Source organism: Vigna unguiculata, chromosome 10 (genome assembly GCF_004118075.2).
Source record: "Vigna unguiculata cultivar IT97K-499-35 chromosome 10, ASM411807v1, whole genome shotgun sequence".
Classification (NCBI taxonomy): domain Eukaryota; kingdom Viridiplantae; phylum Streptophyta; class Magnoliopsida; order Fabales; family Fabaceae; genus Vigna; species Vigna unguiculata.
The window spans coordinates 20,358,546-20,377,818 of NC_040288.1; the positions used below are offsets into that span (position 1 = coordinate 20,358,546).

A 19,273-nucleotide genomic window follows, 5' to 3' on the forward strand; every position below is an offset into this window, starting at 1 on the left:
TTTTCATTAACTGTCATATTAAAAACGTCTTTACATACTTAATTTTTTGTAGTGATATTTAAAAATTAATATCATATCATATAGTTGGTATACTTATTTTATATATATTTATTTGTTTAGGTCTGGTCACGATTTTGTATTGGCAAAATAAGAAATGTCTTCTTCTTTTTCATATTATAGTATCTGTTCTTCTTTATTGTCTCTCATCTAGAAATGCTTTTTAGCAAGTTAACAGAATGGACAGGTTGGAGTAATAGTTCCTTCTTAAAAAAACTGTGTATATATAAAAAATTGCACATGACATTTAAGTATTGTCGTTATATTGTAAAGAGAAGGTAAAGCTTGAGATAAAGAACTTCAAATTATTATACTCTTAAATAATGCACCTGATCCCATGTCATATTTAATTTGATGTACTTCTTTATCCCCCAGCTTCTATGGGAGCGATTCACTGTAAAAGAAATAGAGCTTTTTCAATTAAAGTGCACAATTCATTTGTGTATTTTGATTCCCATGTGGGCATAGATGAATAAAGTGTTTTTGGTCGATGACATTTTCAAGAAAGTGAACATTCACTTGATATAACCAATATTACATTAAAAAAAAGTAACACTTATTTTCAGAAGATTTTTCCTGAACACTACACTTGTTATGGAAATGGGGGAGTATTTTCCTGATAGGTGTTTTCTGAGTCTGGTTGATGAGCATGATCCAATCTTTGCTCTGTGGTAACTTTCTCATCTTCGGGACACACTTCCTTGTATGCATATGTGACAGAGTAGTATGCAAAAGCCAGAAGCAGCACAGCATTCATTATCGCCAACATCAGATAGTACCTGTCCAAATGGCTAGTGTCGATTGTTTCCTTGATCCACCCACTGAAAATCAACACACTTGGTATAATCAGAAGTTTTCCACCACCAACCACCAACTCACTAAACGAATCCTCAAAACTCGACAACGATTTCGCTACATGGTCATCGAATAATCTCTCTAATCCCCCGTCAACAAGTCCCTGTGTCACTCCTAGTAACAAAAACTGCGGAACCAAAGCGACTGTTGTATCCACCTTTGACGACAACCTACGAATCTCCACTTGCCATGCTATGAAGCCGCATATTACAGCACACGTAATGCCAAATCCAATCCTCGTGATTGTCGCAGCTTTTCTTTCGAACATGACATAGGTAACTCTTGGTTTTTGCTTGTTTCGAAATGCAAGACTGATGAGAAAACAAGTAAAGTTTGACATGTCAGTTGCCACGGCTTTGATCAAAAATAGAATAGAGATATCGTTACCCTTTTTATTCATAACTGGTGTCAACGCACTTGCTTGTGCAACAAAGAAAGTGTTCCCAGAGGCCATGAGTAAACTATAAGGAAAAATGGTAAGGCCAAGGTAGATCATATGAACAAGGCTTTTAACATCTCTCACGTCCTTCACAGTGCAAATCTTCTTTTTCCTTTCTTGCGTCTCAAGACTCTCTCTATCATGTCTTGAATCTTCTTTTTCTTCTTCCTCTTCTTTAATGATGGCCGCTTTGTCCAACCACCTGAATAGCCGTGGAACTCGTGGCAATAACCTCACTCCTTCACCACGACTATACGTATGTTGCTGCTTGTAACCCTTCCAGTAATAAGAATTCGGCGAGGTTGGATATTTTGAACTCAGTTTTCCTAAAGCTGTGCTGAAGATTCTATGGATCTTGCTTAGATCGCTTTCAACGGGTAATTCTTGGCGGCTATACCCCAAAGAACCGATGAGGAACAACAGATTAGTCGCTCCCATGAGAAGTGCAGCGAATCTGAATAGGTCCTCTAATGTTACATCATAGAAGATGAAGACAAGACAAATTGTTATGATGTATCCAACAACCAGTGGAGCGAACAGCCAGATATTAATAAAAATTGTATGTCCGAGGCTTCTCTCATTTCTGTCTTGTGTGCTTCCATCTTCTTCGCCTTGTTTCTTTGTTTTCATTTTCTCTTCCAACTGATACTCAAGGAAATTTTCTGAAAGCTTTTGACCACTTTTTCCAATTCCAAGGAAGACTATGGCTGCAAAGACCGCACCAAACGCTGAAGGTGATGTAGATGTCCATAGTAGCATTAAACCCTGACATTTAGTAACTATATTTAGAAACCCTATATATCAAACATCTTATCTACACCCGTTTAAAAACTCTGATATCTCTTTTCCTTTCACATAATTTATCATACTTATATTGTCTATTTATTTTAGGTATCATGTTGCGTTGGTCGTCCCATTGACAGGTTTTTTTGCTTCGTGTCAGGTGTTGAGTAGAAGGCATCTTATGTGGGAAAGAAAATGAATACTATAATTTTTCAATTGATACCAACTTTTAGAAGTTAAAAAAAGAAAAATTGAAAAGTTGAGATTAGGCTCTCATCTTTTCCAATTTGCATTTTCACTCTTTGGATCTAAATACTATAACAAAATGTCTCATTAGTAACTAATTTTAATGATCAAAAGTTGTTAGTCAGTATGGTGACTAATTTAGACACTAATTTACAAAATAAAAAATTATTGCTTACTAAAATAGTCACTATTATGAATAAAAAATTATAATTAATTATTAAATTGGTTTTTAAAATTAGCTATCATGATTTTGGCTACCAAAGGAAATTAGTCACTAAAAATTATCTACCAAACTTTTAGCTACTAAAATGACTTAGTTACTAAATTGGTCTCCAATTAATTAGTGACAAAATTAGTGACCATTTATATTTTTGTATTTATAATAAGGACTATTTTAGTAACCAATAATTTTTAATTTTATAAATTGGTATCTAATTGGTCACTATAGTGACAAACAACTTTTGATCACTAAAATTGGTTACTAATAAAGCATTTTCTTATAGTGAAATGAGTGTTTAGTATTAATCAAAGAATCTTAAATGTTTTATCAAATATTTTTTCCTTTGTTATGTACTTCCCCTTGCTTTTCTCTATCTTCTTTGTTTGGTGTGTGCTATGTGAAAAGTGTGTGTTTGTGTGTGCCTAAATCATTTGGAGTTGTATCTCTATAAAAGTGGTATCAGTGCTAGGTTTTTTTAGGAACCTACTGCAAGGAAGAAAACATCATTGAGTGTGTGTGTGTGTGTGTGTGTGCCTACTATGAGTGTTATTCCAGGAAGTCTTTCGATTTTTGATGGGCAAGGATATGAGGATTGGTGTGTGAAGATGGAGGCTATTTTTGGAATTCAAGAAGTGGATGAAATTGTGAAAATGGGTCTTCAAGAACTTGCCAAGAACACCTAAGATGAACAGAAGATGACATACAAATTGAACAAGAGATTGGATTGCAAGCTAAGGTGTTACTACATCAATGTGTCTTAGCAAATATCTTTCAAAAGATTTCACAAGCAGCCACTGCAACGCAAGCCTGGGATACGTTGAATCAGGCGAATGAGAATGCAGTAAAGGCGTATGGGAGTGGTTGATTGACTTGAACCTAAACATGAAAAATAGTTTGAAGTTTGCTGACAATAGTACAATTGTGGCTGAAGGGATTGGTAAAGTGATCATTACCCGCAAGAATGGAAGCACAACATATATGACTAATGTGCTATATGTTCCAAATATGAGGAATAATCTTCTTACTTTGGGACAATTGCTTGAAAAAGGGTATGTGATAAATTTATAACAGAAACACAGAAATATATGCCTCTAAGCAAAGACTAGTGATTAAAACACCACTTTTCAGAAATAAAACTTTTAAGGTGGATTTGAGTGCCACTACAATTCAGTGTTTCGCAGCGGCTGATGTTGAAGACTAGAGCTACCAGTGGCATTACAAGTTTGGACATTTAAACTTTAAGAGTTTAAGCCAATTAAGTAGGAACCAAATGGTGTGTGGTATGTCATCCATATACTCACCTTTGAAGACTTGTGAAGAGTGTGTTATAGGAAAGCAACCACAAAAGAATTTTAAAAGTTGTGGGTATCATAGATCATAAGAGCCACTTGAAGTTATATATTCATATGTATGTGGATTGTTGGATACGCCATCATTCACTGGTAATAGATATTTTGTTAGCATTGTGGATGAGTTCACAAGGAACATTTGGGTGTATTTGGTAAAAAAGAAGATTGAGGTGTTCAAGATTTTGTGAAATTGTTCACTAGTTGAAAGAAAATTTGAGAGGTAAATTATTCAAGATTTCTGTAAATTTTTTTTTTTTGCAAAAAAAAAGGAATAGAGCATGAGGTGACTGCACCTTACACACCACAATAAAATGGAGTGGTTGAGAGGAGGAATAGGACGTTATTGGATATGAATCAGTAATATTGGAGGGAAAGGATCTGCCACATTGCTACGGGGAGAAGCAGTAGCCACTGTTGCCTATATCTTGAATAGATTTCCCACGAAGAGGTTGAAAATAGCGACACTAGAGGAAGCTTGGTTTGGAGTTAGGCCATCGATGCAACACCTGAAAGTGTTTGGTTCACTGTGCTATGAACACGATACAAATGAGAAAAGAAAGATGTTGGATGATAAGAGTGAATCTCTTATCCTAATTGGTTACCATCCAAAAAGTGCTTACAAGATATATGATCCACTTAAACAACAAGTAGTGATTAGTAGAGATGTCATTGTGGATGAAGCAACATTCTAGTGTTGGAAGACTAATGTTGTATCACAAATTCCATGTGTGCAAGAGGAATTTTTGGAGACTAATAGATTGAACGTTCCTGAGATATCAATTGCTGACAATAGTGGCACACCTTAGAGAACAAGGTTCCCATCCTCAAGACTAACTCATTATGAAGTTTGCCTATGGTTATGTGTTCAAGTATGTTAATGCACCAATTTCTTCATGTTTAAAGAAGCAAAACATGGTGGCTTTATCCTCCTACAAAGTTGAGTATATAGCAGTTGTAGAGGCTGTTAGTCAGTGTTTGTGGCTGGAAAATATTCTGGATGAATTGAAGATAGAGTGTGCAAAACATGTGCAATTATTTGTGTACAATAAATCTACCATTAGTCTTTCCAAGATAGGAGCAAGCATATAGAAACCAAACTCCACTTCTTGAGGGATCAAGTCAAGAAAGGGAGAATTGAACTAGTGCATTCTGGTACTAAAGAGCAAGTTGTTGATGTTTTTACTAAGTCCTTTAAGTAGTCCAGATTTGAGAAACTAAGGGAGCTTTTGGGACTAAGGTGTATTGATTCTTTGATTAAGAGGGAGTATTGAGTATTAATCAAAGAATCATAAATGTTTTATTAAAAAATTTCTTTTGTTATGTACTGTTATATAAAACATAGTAATAACTATCATGTGGACAGTTGTGAAAACCTTTAATATCATTTTTATATGTGAGTTTCTAATGAGAATATAATTGTTCCCCTTGCTTTTCTCTGTCTTCTCTGTTTGGTGTGTGTTTTGTGAAAAGTGTGTGTTTGTGTGTGCCCAAACCATTTGGAGTTGTATCTCCAACAATGAGTTTGGTCTTGTTCTGTAGGTGAAACCTGATGACATATGTTCACAAGTTGGTTTATGTTTTGCCAAAAGAGTTGATGTAAAGGTCAGAAAGGTCTATGGCCCTTGTATATACATATTTTTAATTTCTAGTTCTCTTGCATTGCTTTTTGATCGTATTTGTTTCATTGCTAGTTAATTTGGTAATACTTTGAAGATATTTGATGAATGTTTGATACTTCTTTCTGGTAATACTTATTTTGTTATCAACTCATGAGCTTGAAGCTTGAGGGATCAATAGGTTAAATAGTTTGTTAAGCACATTATCTAGAATTTCCTCAAGCCATTTGTTCTTGAAGTTCTACAAGGCCATATACATGGTGCATTAGAAAGGATGTGTACATGTTGTATATAGATGTTGTCTTCAAGTTTACCATAAAAAGGGCCCTCAAGTATTACCAATTTTCAACCTTAATAAGTAATCATTGTAAACCTATAATTTTGTAGAAATATTGCGCACTTGAAATCATTTGGAGAATGTCAATTTGTGCTATTCTACGTTCATTACAATTTCCGGATGGGTGGTTGAAAGTGAAATCTATAATTAATTCCAGTATGTAAAGGGAATTTTCAACAACCTCGTCTGTTTCATTGTCTACCTCCTTATTTTGCAACAAACAAATGTTCATCAATTAATGCATTCAATTGTTCTGATAAGATAGTTTTATATGTCTCATTACTTACCAAAGTTTTACTTAAGCTATTTTCCCGGTGATTTCTTATTATTTACACTATGATTTGTTTTTAGAAGATCTTAAGCAAGAGGTAAAGATATTGAAAGATCTTCTAGGCCATGAAAATGTGATTTAGCTTGGTAACACTCTTGAGGATGATGATTCATATGTTTGTATAATTAGGGAGTAGGTTGCTTTAAAAAAAGGATAAGGAAGAAGCTCAACCAGATCGTGATATCTACTATAATGTATTTTATTGACAATTTTTTGTCGATGGATATTTACCGATGGATCCTTCCATTAGTAACTGATGGAGCTTGGCCGAGACATGTGAGCTCCAAGTGCAGCAGAAATGATGGAGGAAGCATGGAGTAGTGGGAGGCAAGTTTGTAGGCTCTTGCTTGCAATGGATAGGTGAAAGAGTGAGTGATTTAGAATTGGCTCTAGCTTAGGAAGGAGGCTCGAGGCAAAGAGAGTAAACTCTCTAAAAGATGACTATCAAGTGGCAATAGTGAGGAGTGTTCTTAACTCATTGACTTCTATTGCACAAAACTTTAAGAGTGTTACAAATGAGTGAATTTTTGGCTTTTATATGAAGCCATATACACATGATAAAGGAGAGCCATTGGATGGAGTGGGCCTTGATCTTGGCTGTTGGTGAAAGCTTGGAGAAGAAGGCAATGTCGTGCCCCTTGGATCTTGGCTTGAAAAACAAGAAGTGTTCTTGGCCTTTGGATGTGATGACCAACCTTAGTTAAACCATGAAGCAAAGGGCATCCTTGCCTTGCCTTGTCTTTGGTAGTCTCGGCCATGCATGAAAAGAAATGGGCCAAGCCCAATTTGAAACCCCATCCTATGTTCCTTTCATGTCTTATGTATTATTGGAAAGCAAGGCCTAAATTGTTCTTAGGGGACCAAGTTGTACTTCACAAGTCTGGTGGGCGGTCTCGATGTTGAGATGTCAGATGAATCTTCTAGCTCCGAGGGACTCTGGTCACGGCGCAGGTGTGCCTGCAAAAGACACTCCGATGCCAAAGTTAGTGCTGGTGATGTTAGTGGTTTCAGAAAATATTTAATGCGTAATCAATGCATAGAACAGTGTACCTGGAGTGTACCTGGTGGTTGCATACTATAGAAGAGGATGTCTAGTGGAGGGTATGCGGCCCAGGTGTTTGTTGAGGGCCGCATGTTGTAGAGGGGGTATCCAGCACAGGGTATGTTGTGATTAGGTTTGCTGAGGTCGTATACTTAGGTATGGTTGGGACATTAACCTCCCAATCTTGAGGAGAGAAGTGACGTATAGACTTAGAGGTGCCGAGACCGTATACTTAGGTATGGTTGGGACATAAACATTGGCCCAAAATAAATTCTATTCTACTGCAATTACATGTAATCCTTCATATCTTGGTGATTTTCTTAGCCCATGTGAATAATGTGTGGAAGCTTTGGTCTTGATGGTAATTTAGAGGAATACCCATTTGAATCTTTCTCATCACAGACCTTGTTGTTGGGCCTCTCAATGGGCTTCCACTGGATGTTGGTCTTGAAGGATCATGTATGCTTGGTGGGATCACATCAATAATTATCGACAATAAATTACTGACGAATATTCTCTGAGCTATTGGAAAATTTTAGTGACCATTTTTTTCCTATCGGTAGGTCGTTAGTAATTTTGATTTATTGACTGATTTTAAGCGTTATCGATGAATTTTGACTGTCGATAATATTTTCCATTAAGGTTCATGTAAAGACTTAGTCAAATACAGTTTAGAGGAACACAGAATTTTAAAATATGACACAAGAGAGTTTGGTATATGGTACAAAACTATGAGAAACTCAAGATTGGATGGCTATACTAGTGGTGATTGGATAACAATGTTCAAAGAAAAGTACATATTAGCTAGAAAAAGTACACGTCCAGCGATACAACTTAGAAGAGTACTCAAAAAAATGAGAGAAAAAATAATATAACTCTATTAGCATCTACTACTTCAACAAATTAGCTATATAGAATGGAATACAATACATTCAGCTATTAGAAAACAAAGCACACAATATTTAAATATAACTTGATCACTATAAGAAAAACTCGTATTATCGACAAACACAATATATCGATAATAGCAAAAATTCCTTGAAAAATCAAATTTATCGAACGATTAATGACAACCAAACTTATCGACAATAAATTCGAATTTTCTATTTTTCTGATAAAAGTTCATCAATAATTTAAAAGTTCTTGTAATGGGCAAAAGAGTCAAAATATAAAAAAAATAAAAATTAAACTTGAGTGATGCCAAGAGATAAAGTTGCAAACATACAAGACAAAAAGTCAGGTTGCAAACATGCAAGACAAAAGATGAAGTTGCAAACATACAAGACACTACAAAAGTCCAATTTGACCATTTGCTATTTACGTTTGGAGTTGCTGAAATTTACACTAAGGAGAAGTGTCAAACTTATGAATCTCTAAAAATTACAAAGAAAAATTTAGAAATTAAGAGATTATACTGTGTATGAAAACAATAGATAAATCTTGTGTATACAAGTCTAGATTATTCTAAAGATTAAAAAAATCAAAATTATCTAAAACAAGTGATGGATTAAAATTATAAATCAGCAATAACACTTAATTTGACTACAGAAAAAAACAATATAAATTTATCCAGGTACCAGTCATCTTCAAAACTATCTTCTAAAAACTTATATTTAACATATTACTCACCCTACTAAATTTCTTTTATCTCCTCAAATTCTAACAATAATACACAACTAAGAATTTATGTACCTCGATGGAAGCTGCAGCACAAAATGTGATCATAGTGAAAGAACCAGTATATGTTTGCGAGATTAGAGAAACAACAACAAAAAAGAGAGATGATAAAGCATCTTGCAGATTTGTGACAATAGCAGCTATCCGTTGATTCTGCACTTCGAGTGCATTTGTGAGATAATCCATCATTATTGCCAACACCGCGATCTCCATAAATGTGTAACTTACAACCAATGCTGAAAATAAATAGGGGGACAAAGAGTTAACTTGAATTCTACTTCCCATAAATAAAACAGCACAATTAGTTATAATTACCAGCAATGAAAGTTAAGGCCTCATAACGGTGGATTAGATAACGAATTCGAGCTTTTAATGATAAAATTTTCTTCTCAAAAGTAGACGAGTTTTCTTGCCGCGCCATGATGATGTTTGATGCAAAAACAGAACACTCACTTAAACTAATTTAATAACAGAAGCATAGAATTCAATGTGAACTTCTGGAACAAGGGAAGTTTTCTTCTGTTGTTTGAAACAGCAACAAGGGAAGTTCATGGAAGAAGGGTTTTGGATGGTTTTTTGATGACTTTTGGTTCGAAATAAAGATTATTAAGAAGACTCAAACAGAGAAGGGAAGAATGTAATAAACAAATGATGTGATAAAAAATACAGAGTACAATGAGAGAAAAAAAGACAGAAATGAGACAGAAGAGATAGAATAAATATTAAATATTTGTTTTCTATAGAGGTGATAGATGCGAAGACTTATAAGTCAATTTTTTAGATACATGACTATTTGCTTAGTTAAACAATGTGCAACATGCATTATTGTAACTTTAAGCATCTTAAGTGTGGTATACAAAAAGCTCGATAAGCACTTCTTTTCAACACTAAATCGGACACGTTTACATGAAAAAAATAGTATATGTCCACATGATAAGAATCTCAACACTATATTTGAAAAGTCGTTACAAAGTAAAAGCAATGGATTTCATTTCATTGCAAAAGAAAATGTTATAACGATAGAAAAAAAAGTATAAAACAGAGACAGTGACTTCAATCTATTTTTGTATAACTAATTTTAAAAGCAAGTTGTTCAAGTAGCTATGACTTCGAAAACAAGTTACGTTTATTATATACGTAGAACGATATTTTAAAAGTAAACAGTAAATTGTATTATAAAACACAATAAATTGTATGATAAAAAGAAAAAAAAAAACGAAAAAAAGAAAAGAGATGGTTCTTCAAATATGCTATTTTTACATTTTAAAAGTGTATTTGACTTCGAAATTACTTCGTACGTTATTGAAGAATATGTCTGTTTTAGTAGTAGGGATTAACAATATAATATTTTAATTCTCGTTTCATATTTTAAGAAATGGTTAGGATAAAATTTATAATGGTCATTTTATAATTTAAAATGTTTGTTACATGTTAAATACACCCCCAAATCGAAGAAAAAAAATAATTGAGTCACTAGGATAAAACTAATCTTTCACATCACATGATTACGTCAAATTAAAAAAAAATGACGACAAAATACGTAGGGATACTTTTTTGTAAATGAGTTAAACTTGTTTAAATTAGACTGTTTGGAGTCTAATGCAAAATTTGACATTTATATCAAATTGTATGTGAGTATGAGGTAGATGTCAAGTTTTAGGTTATACCCTTTTAGGAATACAAGTGAGTCTAAGTTTTATATTATGTAAAAATAAGAAAGTTGAATATCATATAAGAAAGAAAACTCATAAATTCATTATCTTAAGATTTTTGGTTGAAAGTGGTGTCAAACTCTTGTGTAGATTAGACTTAATTATCATTGTTGTTGAATATCCTTAGTGAATCTCCCCAAAAGACCCATTATACCCCAAATGTTAAGTTTCACATTATACCCTTTTAGTTACACTAGGTAGAATTAAGAAAATTGAGTAACATAAAATAAAGAAAACCCATAAACTCAGGTTTTGGGATAGAAATTATGTCAATCTCTTATGTAAGTTAGAATTGGTGAGTCCCCAAATAGTCTTATGTAAAATTGTTTAAATTAAGGCTCTTAGCTCTTCTTCCTCTCTATTACTACCCTTTCTAATTTTCATTCTAAGGCTTTGTTCACTTGCAAAGATGGATTTGAGGGAGAGGGGGAGAGGATGGGTTTGGGTGAATTTGAGAGTGAATGGTGTGTTGTTTCTTTTAAAGGATTTAAAGGTGATTAGGAGTGAATTTAGTAGTAAAGGTTGTGATAGTTAGTGAGTGATTTGATTGATATGATAGATAAAAAAAAAATTAATATATTTAAAAGAGAGTTTACCATTTTGCCCTTATGTAATAAATAGTATAAATTTGTGTTTCTCCAATCCACTCTCCTTCTCGAATCCACTCTCCCATGAGCCAACAAAGTTCTCCAATGTGCTAACTCCAGCAAAGGACGCTTCTTGGATCAGATACGCACAATTTGGGATCCGGATCTGCACCATGGGATTGGATACGCACCCACGGGATCGGATCCGCCACTTGTTGGATCGATTCCAACTTCACTGGATTGGTTCCACACATGTGGGGATCGGATCTGCTCACAGTGGATCGATTCCAAGCTGTAGCAGAACCCTTCCGAGCCACCTACGACCTCCACCAGATCTGTTCCAAGCCACCAACAACCTGCATCAGGCACCATCTCCTTCCACCGTTGCTAGATTTCTCAAATTCTCAGGTCACACGTCAATAATTTATGATGAGGGTAAATGTGTCTTTTAATAGCATTCTCCTTCAAATCTCTGCTTATGAAGCGCGATTACAATATGGATGAATCCTTCAAATCCTTCTCGAACCCCGCCTGCAAATCATGCTAACCGAACAAGGTTTATCCCTGCTGATCCATCTCCCCATTTACATTAAAACAGTAAATACATTGAAACGAACACAACCTAAGACATTAGTGAAAGGTTTGGAGGCCATATTTGTGGTGAGAATCAGGAGTTGCAGGTGTTTCATGGCGGTGGATACTCTTCTCCAATTAGATTGAAGTTTTTGTTTGTCCAAGTTTCTCATTGAGGTAGGAACTCTATATCTCCATTATTTTATTAAAATTGAAATTGTTAAATGTCTTTCTCGAATTTGTTTATTGGTGTAGTTTTTGTTTTCACTAATCTACTTACTCATGAAAAACTAACCATTTTGTTGTATTTTTATGTATTTACTATTCGTCTAATTTTATAAAAAATATTAAAAATAGTTAGAAATTGATTTTGATCAAAATATTTTTCATAGTTACTTATTTTAGTATATATTTCATAGTAAAGTCATACATTTGATGTGTAACATATTTTGGTAAAGAAAAAAAAACTCTCAAATGTACATAACTTTTGCTAGAGCACTGAATTCAACACATGATCAAAATAAAAATTGCTATCAATAAATAGAGGAATCCACCTGTCAATACCCCAAAGAGATTAGAGCTGAAAATCTAAAAAATTGTCCATTTATTACAAAATTTTCATTTTGTTTTTTACTTTTGAGACATTTATCTAGATTTTAGGCTTTTAGTTCATAAACATATACTTGTCGAGAAAATTATGAATTTTTGTGGTGTCTCTCTATGCCATAGAGACGTATCAAACCGTTACATATTTGATATTTCATATCATATACAAAATTTATCATTTCTCATTTTATCATTTTGTATATGTTGTCGGTATTTTTTTTTTATGTATGACTATGATCAATTCACATATTTTGCATCCTTTTTTATCCTTGATAGGACATTCCATAAACTTGAAAGAAAAAAAAAGATGCTCATTTTATATCCTAGATAATAAAATACAAGTTTTGTTTCTTGTTCATAGTGTGATTCTCTTGACACTTTGGTTCATTCTGATTTTGAAACATGACACAAAATAATAATGACACAACTTTGAAAGTGTTGGACTCAAGTTCGTAAATTGACTAAATTGAAATCTCGATTGATTGATTTCTTGAAATGTTTTATTTATATTGTATATAAATGAGCATTTGTATTTTTTTATTTCAGGTATTAGTTTTAATTTAATTTGTTTTTAAAAAATGTAAAAAAATTTACGTCAAACTATAACTATTAGAAATAAATTTATGTTTGACCTTAAGTTTGACGTAAGTTTATTTAAATCATACCAAATTTGACGTAAATTTATGTCACATATTTTGTCCAACATAAATTTCTACTTCTACATTCGCAATAAATATTAATATCTCTAAAAATCTTATAAGAAAAGTTTATTTTGTACTATTGACTAAAATAATAAAAAAGAAATGAATAATAGTTTATTTTCTTCCATTATATGCATATTTTTATAAATAATAAATCATGTAATGGAATAATGTAAATGTAAACACTACCACATAAAACATCGATTAACATATTCACACATCCAAGACTATGGTAACTTTACTAGTGATTTCAAGTTGGAGTCTTAAGTAAGTTAAATAAGTATGTTAAATGATATTTGGAAAAAGAAAATTGACAACAAATAAATGTAAATGTAACTAATAATACAATACCATAATAAAAATAATAGAAATTTAATATATATACTTATCCTACAATAAGAAGTATAATTACCAATATGAATTCGTTTTTTCTTATTGAGCCTGTCCATCTTGACCTACTTTATAAATAACTTTGCTAGTTTTGTTATATTTAATATGTAATATTAAAACTATTAGTTCAGTTGAATCTATCTTAATAAAATATAAGACATGACAATGAAAACTTCATAATTAAAAATTAAAGATGATGAATCGTGTATGATGAATTTATAGTAACTTTTTACGATCTTCATATTATTTTATTCCATAAATTTTAAATTTTTATATAATATATATAATGAATTAAAAAATTAAAATTTGAATAAATATCATCTTTACAATTAAGTGCATTTTTCTTTATTAGTGGATAGGTATGTCAAATCTAATTTTTCAACCCATCATGCATATATTTTCGCTTCCAAAGGATATGTTTTCTTTTAGCAATAAAAAGCTTTTCTCTTTCTAACAAAACCGTGGGTCTAGTTTCAATGGTTCTTGTTCACACACCTTTCAGTTGAAAATATACCCAACAAAATAAATTATGTATTTGCTTTTCGACTAAATCATGTACGCATTTGATTGAAAATTGCTGAACAGGCACAAAAGAATATGCTAGCTATTATTGTAAATGAATTTCATTTAATAATCTATATGTTTATGTAAAGCTTGAAATAATTTATGCAAATATCGCTAAAGAAGTACCTATGAATATGGTAGCTATTATTTTATACTGACAAGTTTTCCGTCTGCATTTTACCTGTTATTCAATTAAATATTTTCATATTTCCATGAAGCCCCACAAGCTAGAAGACGAGGAATAAAAGATTACTTTAATGACATTTTTTTTCTTCTTCTGGTTACTCATCGCATTACTTCTGACTTTTCTTATTCTGGTTATTGATTGCAACGAAGAGGAGATCTAACTTTTTTGAAAAGTATGTTGAAATATAATTTTAATTTAAAAATCTAATAAATAAGATATACTGACTTAAAATATTTTAAAGATTCTTTAATTAATTAATTAATTATTAATATATTACTATTTTTCAGATTCAACGTACCTATTGTTAGGGTAAGATAAATTCACTCAGGATTAAAAATTGAGTGTGTGACCTGAGTAATAAAAAACATTTAGAGTGTATTTGGACAAAGTATTTTAATGAAGCAATTCAATTTTTTTGAAGAATTTAGATTTTTTTTAATGAAATGCTTTGTTTGGATAGAGAAATTAAAAAACATTTTAAATGCAACTATTTTTTTTTTTGAAGGATTTCAATTAGCTAAATTAGTAGAAATTCAAATACCCTTAAAATAGGTGGAATTTGAAATTCTTCTCACTCAACCTCACATTCTACACGATCCGGACAGGTCCGACGACCCAGACGTGCCCGACGACCCGGACGTGCCCGACAACCTGGACGAACCCGAGGACCCGAACGAGCTCGATGACACGGACGGGCCCAACGACCCAAACAATCCCGACGAACCAGACGGGCCCGACGACCCAAACGGGCCCGATGACACAAACAGTTCCGACGACCCAAACAGGTCCGACGACCAAAATGGGCCTGACGGTCAAGACGACCCCGATGACCCGAACGGACTTGACGACCTAGACAGGCCAGACAACCCGGACAAGCCCGACGACTTGGACGAGCTCTACGACCCAAACAAGCCTAACGACTCGGATGGGCCCTTCCAAATCATTAGGCCCGACGATCCAGACGAGCCCAATGACACTTACGACTCGGACGTGCCCGACGACCCAGAAGTGCGGGACGACGCAGATGGGCCCAACGACCCGGACGGGCTCGATGACCCAGAAGAGTCCAACAACCCGAACGAGTTTGACGACCTGGACGGGTCCGACGACTCGGTCGGGACCGATTACCCAGACGAACCCGACGATCCAGACGGGCCCGATAACTCGTACGGGACAGACTATCCAGACGGGTCCGATGACTAAGACGAACCCGACGATTTGAAAGGGCTCGTTCAAGTCTCGGGCCCGTCTAGGTCATCGGGCCTGTCTGGGTCGTCGGATGTGTCCAAGTCATAGGGCCCATCTGAGTGGTCGGGCCCGTCTGGGTCCTCGAGCCCGTTCGGGTCCTCAGGCCCATCCTAGTTGTTAGACTTGTCCGGGTCTTTGGGCCCATCTGGGTTGTCGGGCTTGTCTGGGTCATCGGACTCGTTTGGGTATTTGGACCCGTCCGGGTATTCGACCCTGTCTGAATCGTCAGGATCGTCCAGGTCATCGGGCCCGTCCAAGTCGTTGAGCCCGTCCAGGTCGTCGGGCTCGTCTTGATCGTCAGGCCCGTTCAGGTCGTCGGACCCGTCTGGAGCATTGGGCCAATGACCTAGACGAGTTGGACCGAACCATATTGACGAACTTGACGGCACAATTGTGCAGTATGGCCCGTCAGGCCTCTAGATCATCAGGCCACCCAGCCTTTCTGGGTTTCCCAATCGGTCCAGCTCGGGTGGGTCGTCGGGTCTAATCAATCTGGTTGCGTAATTGGGTCTGCCCGACCCATCTAGGTTGTCAAGCATGTTTCCAAATTTATCATGAACTCAAAACATAATTAAGCGTAAAATAAATATTGTTAAAATTAAATTTTATCTCACAATAAATTCAATTTTTTTTTCCAAACAAGAAATTTAGATGTACGGTATTTTAATTTCTTTATCCAAACAAGTTATTTAAAAAATGAATGGAATTTAATTACAAACAATTCAAATACAAAGTATTTCAATTTCTAAGCATTGTTGAAATGCTCCATCCAAACACAAGGTTAAGATGAAGAGAAGTCTACCTCAAGATATATATATATATATATATATATATATATATATATATATATATATATATATATATATATATATATATATATATATATATATATATATATATATATTGGAGAAATTGACGAAAAGGAATTATTCGAAGAGTAAGTTAAGTTATAAGAACATCGTTTTTAAAAGAAGAATTATGGTATAAGTACAAGATATTCAAGAAACTTTGAGAATGAAATGGAGTTGATGGAAAAATTTTAAAGTCTCATGTAGACATTATATAAAGGATGATCACTTTGTAAGACAAAAATACATTAGCAAAATTCATTTCTACAAAACATCTAAACCCAATGTCAATAAAAGAAATTAAAGCATCGATATATTTATTCAATCTTCCACCTTTTTTTTCTTAAGGTTTTCCTTTTCCTTTAATTTCTTGCACTTCTTTTTATATATTTTTAAAAATATATTATGAAAATTTACATTAGAAACAATATATAATAAATAGGCAAAATGTGTTTGTTATCTTTATTATTAACTAGTTTTTTACCCGTGCAATGCACGGGATTATTTTTAATAATGATTATAAATTATAAAATTATTAAAAAAAGTTTAACAATTTATTATAAACAATTATATTGTCATATAACAAAGTTCAATGACCATAATTGATCAAGTACACAACTATATTGTCATATAATAAAGTTCAATGACCATAATTCATCAACATTACAAAATTATGCTTAATCTAATCACAACAACAACCATTAACGAAGACTTCAACATTTGATTCGATGAAATCATTGTCTGCTTGAAAGACAACAATATCTCCTTCTTTTAATTCATTTTCAGAACAAAATAGCCTCCAACCTTGACCTATCTTTGTTGAACTTCGTTGTTTGTTCGATATTAGTATTTTGCAATTCACTATAGTTTTAGGCCCTATAAGAAAGACGTCTTCTACCTTCACCTCCCGAATAAAGTTGGCAAACTATGATGGCAAATCCGACATGATTCAAATGTTTTTTGTTAGTATAAGTATTTCAATTTAATTATAGTAATAAGCATAAGAATAAATAAGAAGGAATATACCAAGTGACTTACTTTGCTTTGATACTTTGTCAATTTCACTGAAAATATAGATCTTGTATTTTGATGAGTAATACGGTGCATAAATGTTGTCAAACTTGTTGTTGTACATCCACATTTAAACACTGTTAGGTGAAATAAAGAATTTCCCAAATACTGAAACTGGATTTGAGAATCGTTTTGAATTTGATACAAATTTCTCATATTAAACCAACCTTCAGTGATCCTTGGGTTATCTGAATCCATGTTATAGGTAACTGTTGTGCTCTTACCATTTACATCTACCAAGTGCCACTGTGGGCCTAATTCGTGTGCATAACCAATAGCAAAGTGTCGATCGACAAATAAAAATGGCTACAAAATAATGAGGACACTAAATTATTTTCAAACAATAAAGACATTATCAATCTTTTTTCTGCAAGAACAGAAACATAAACAAAACATATATAAGTTATGAACATACTTATATATAACTTATTTTAAAATTATAATTACAAAATCTGATATTCTAAACAAATAATAAATTAGAAGGGAAAAATATATTATATACAAACAGACGTTCATAAAAATTAAATCCAGAATTAATAATTCTTTACAAAAATAATTAGAAAAAAATGAAATAAAATAAAAATTCAGAAGATTGAAATAAAGAAACTATGAATCTTTAGATATATATGAAAGTGCAGTACATACGTTAAATGAACGTTAGTAGATTTGATTGTGTTCCTCTGTAATACTACTACTAAAGTGGGGATCATGATGATACAATATGAATACAGAACACAGCGTACCAGACATAGAACAGAAAATCTCAATGCATGGTATTAGATCTAAATTTGTATTTGTGTTAAAATTGAAGACATACCTAAGAGAATATGTAGATGGTGTTGAACTTCCAAAGTATTGTTCTCTGATCTTGGGTTTGCTCCATTTCCATTTTTGTAATTGTAGAGAAATGGAGGTTCAAATGTAGTGTTGAGTGAAGGATGTGGATCAAATGGTAAAGTGAAAGTTGTGAATGAGATGGGAAAGTTTAAGTCAGAATAGAGAACATTATCACATGCAAACAGTGACAACAAATTTAAAATTGTTATTGTTCACTAACACAAAAAGTAACAGATAAAATAAAGTATAGAAGTTACAGTTAAAGTAACAACAAAATTATATAATTCCGATTCTTTAACATTTAGAAAATTAAAGAAATGAAAGGCAATTATGTAAATTTAAATGAATGTTGTTTTTTCAGTAACACCCAAGCACATGTATCTAGACATTTATTGTTGACAATACAGTAAAGCAACAAATAACAATTGAAAAACAACATATATATATATATATAACGAATACAAGAAACAATAGTGTATTAATATATAAGTAGCATTACTGGAATTCAATGAAGTAGATCCTGGAAAACAAAAGAATATCTAATGCAACTATCAAAACATTTATCAATCACTATATATTATACACTACTAATCTGCATGAACTGTAATGTGCACCAAAATTTGTATATGGACCCAAAAAATCAGTTAATCTGCAAGGTAAAAATGAAATACAGTTAAATGTACAATAATTGAAAATTTTTAAGAATGTTGTAAAAGTAATTTTTATACCTTTATCAAAGATTTTCAAATATTTCTTTGTAAACCACATTTGTAGTTGTAGTGGTTACTTTTCCATCTTCATCCAGAATTAAGATTTTTAGTCCTTTTTTTGATGTCACTCTAGAAATTGCTACATACAATTGTCCATGAGTAAAAACTGGGTGAGGAAGATAAAGTCCAACTTTAGAAAGAGTTTGACCTCGACTTTTGTTTATTGTCATCGCAAAGCATAAGGATATTGGAAATTGCCTCCTTTGAAATTTGAACGGGATGCTGGA

At 33.2% G+C, this 19,273-nt stretch overlaps 2 protein-coding genes across 2 annotated transcripts; one reads left to right on the forward strand and one right to left on the reverse strand.

The window, feature by feature from the left end:
* Nucleotides 1-490: 490 nt before the first annotated feature.
* LOC114166480 (protein NRT1/ PTR FAMILY 5.4-like) lies at nucleotides 491-9,556 on the reverse strand. The gene is made up of 3 exons (XM_028051216.1): nucleotides 9,268-9,556; nucleotides 8,968-9,188; nucleotides 491-2,116 (listed from the first exon to the last, which is right to left on the reverse strand). The coding sequence occupies exons 1-3, from the start codon at nucleotides 9,371-9,373 to the stop codon at nucleotides 650-652; spliced, it is 1,794 nt and encodes a 597-aa protein (XP_027907017.1). The 5' UTR covers nucleotides 9,374-9,556; the 3' UTR covers nucleotides 491-649.
* Nucleotides 9,557-11,424: 1,868 nt separating this feature from the next.
* LOC114165370 (sporozoite surface protein 2-like) lies at nucleotides 11,425-15,475 on the forward strand. Its single transcript, XM_028050014.1, has 2 exons — nucleotides 11,425-11,666; nucleotides 14,878-15,475. The coding sequence occupies exons 1-2, from the start codon at nucleotides 11,425-11,427 to the stop codon at nucleotides 15,473-15,475; spliced, it is 840 nt and encodes a 279-aa protein (XP_027905815.1).
* The last annotated feature ends 3,798 nt before the right edge of the window (nucleotides 15,476-19,273 follow it).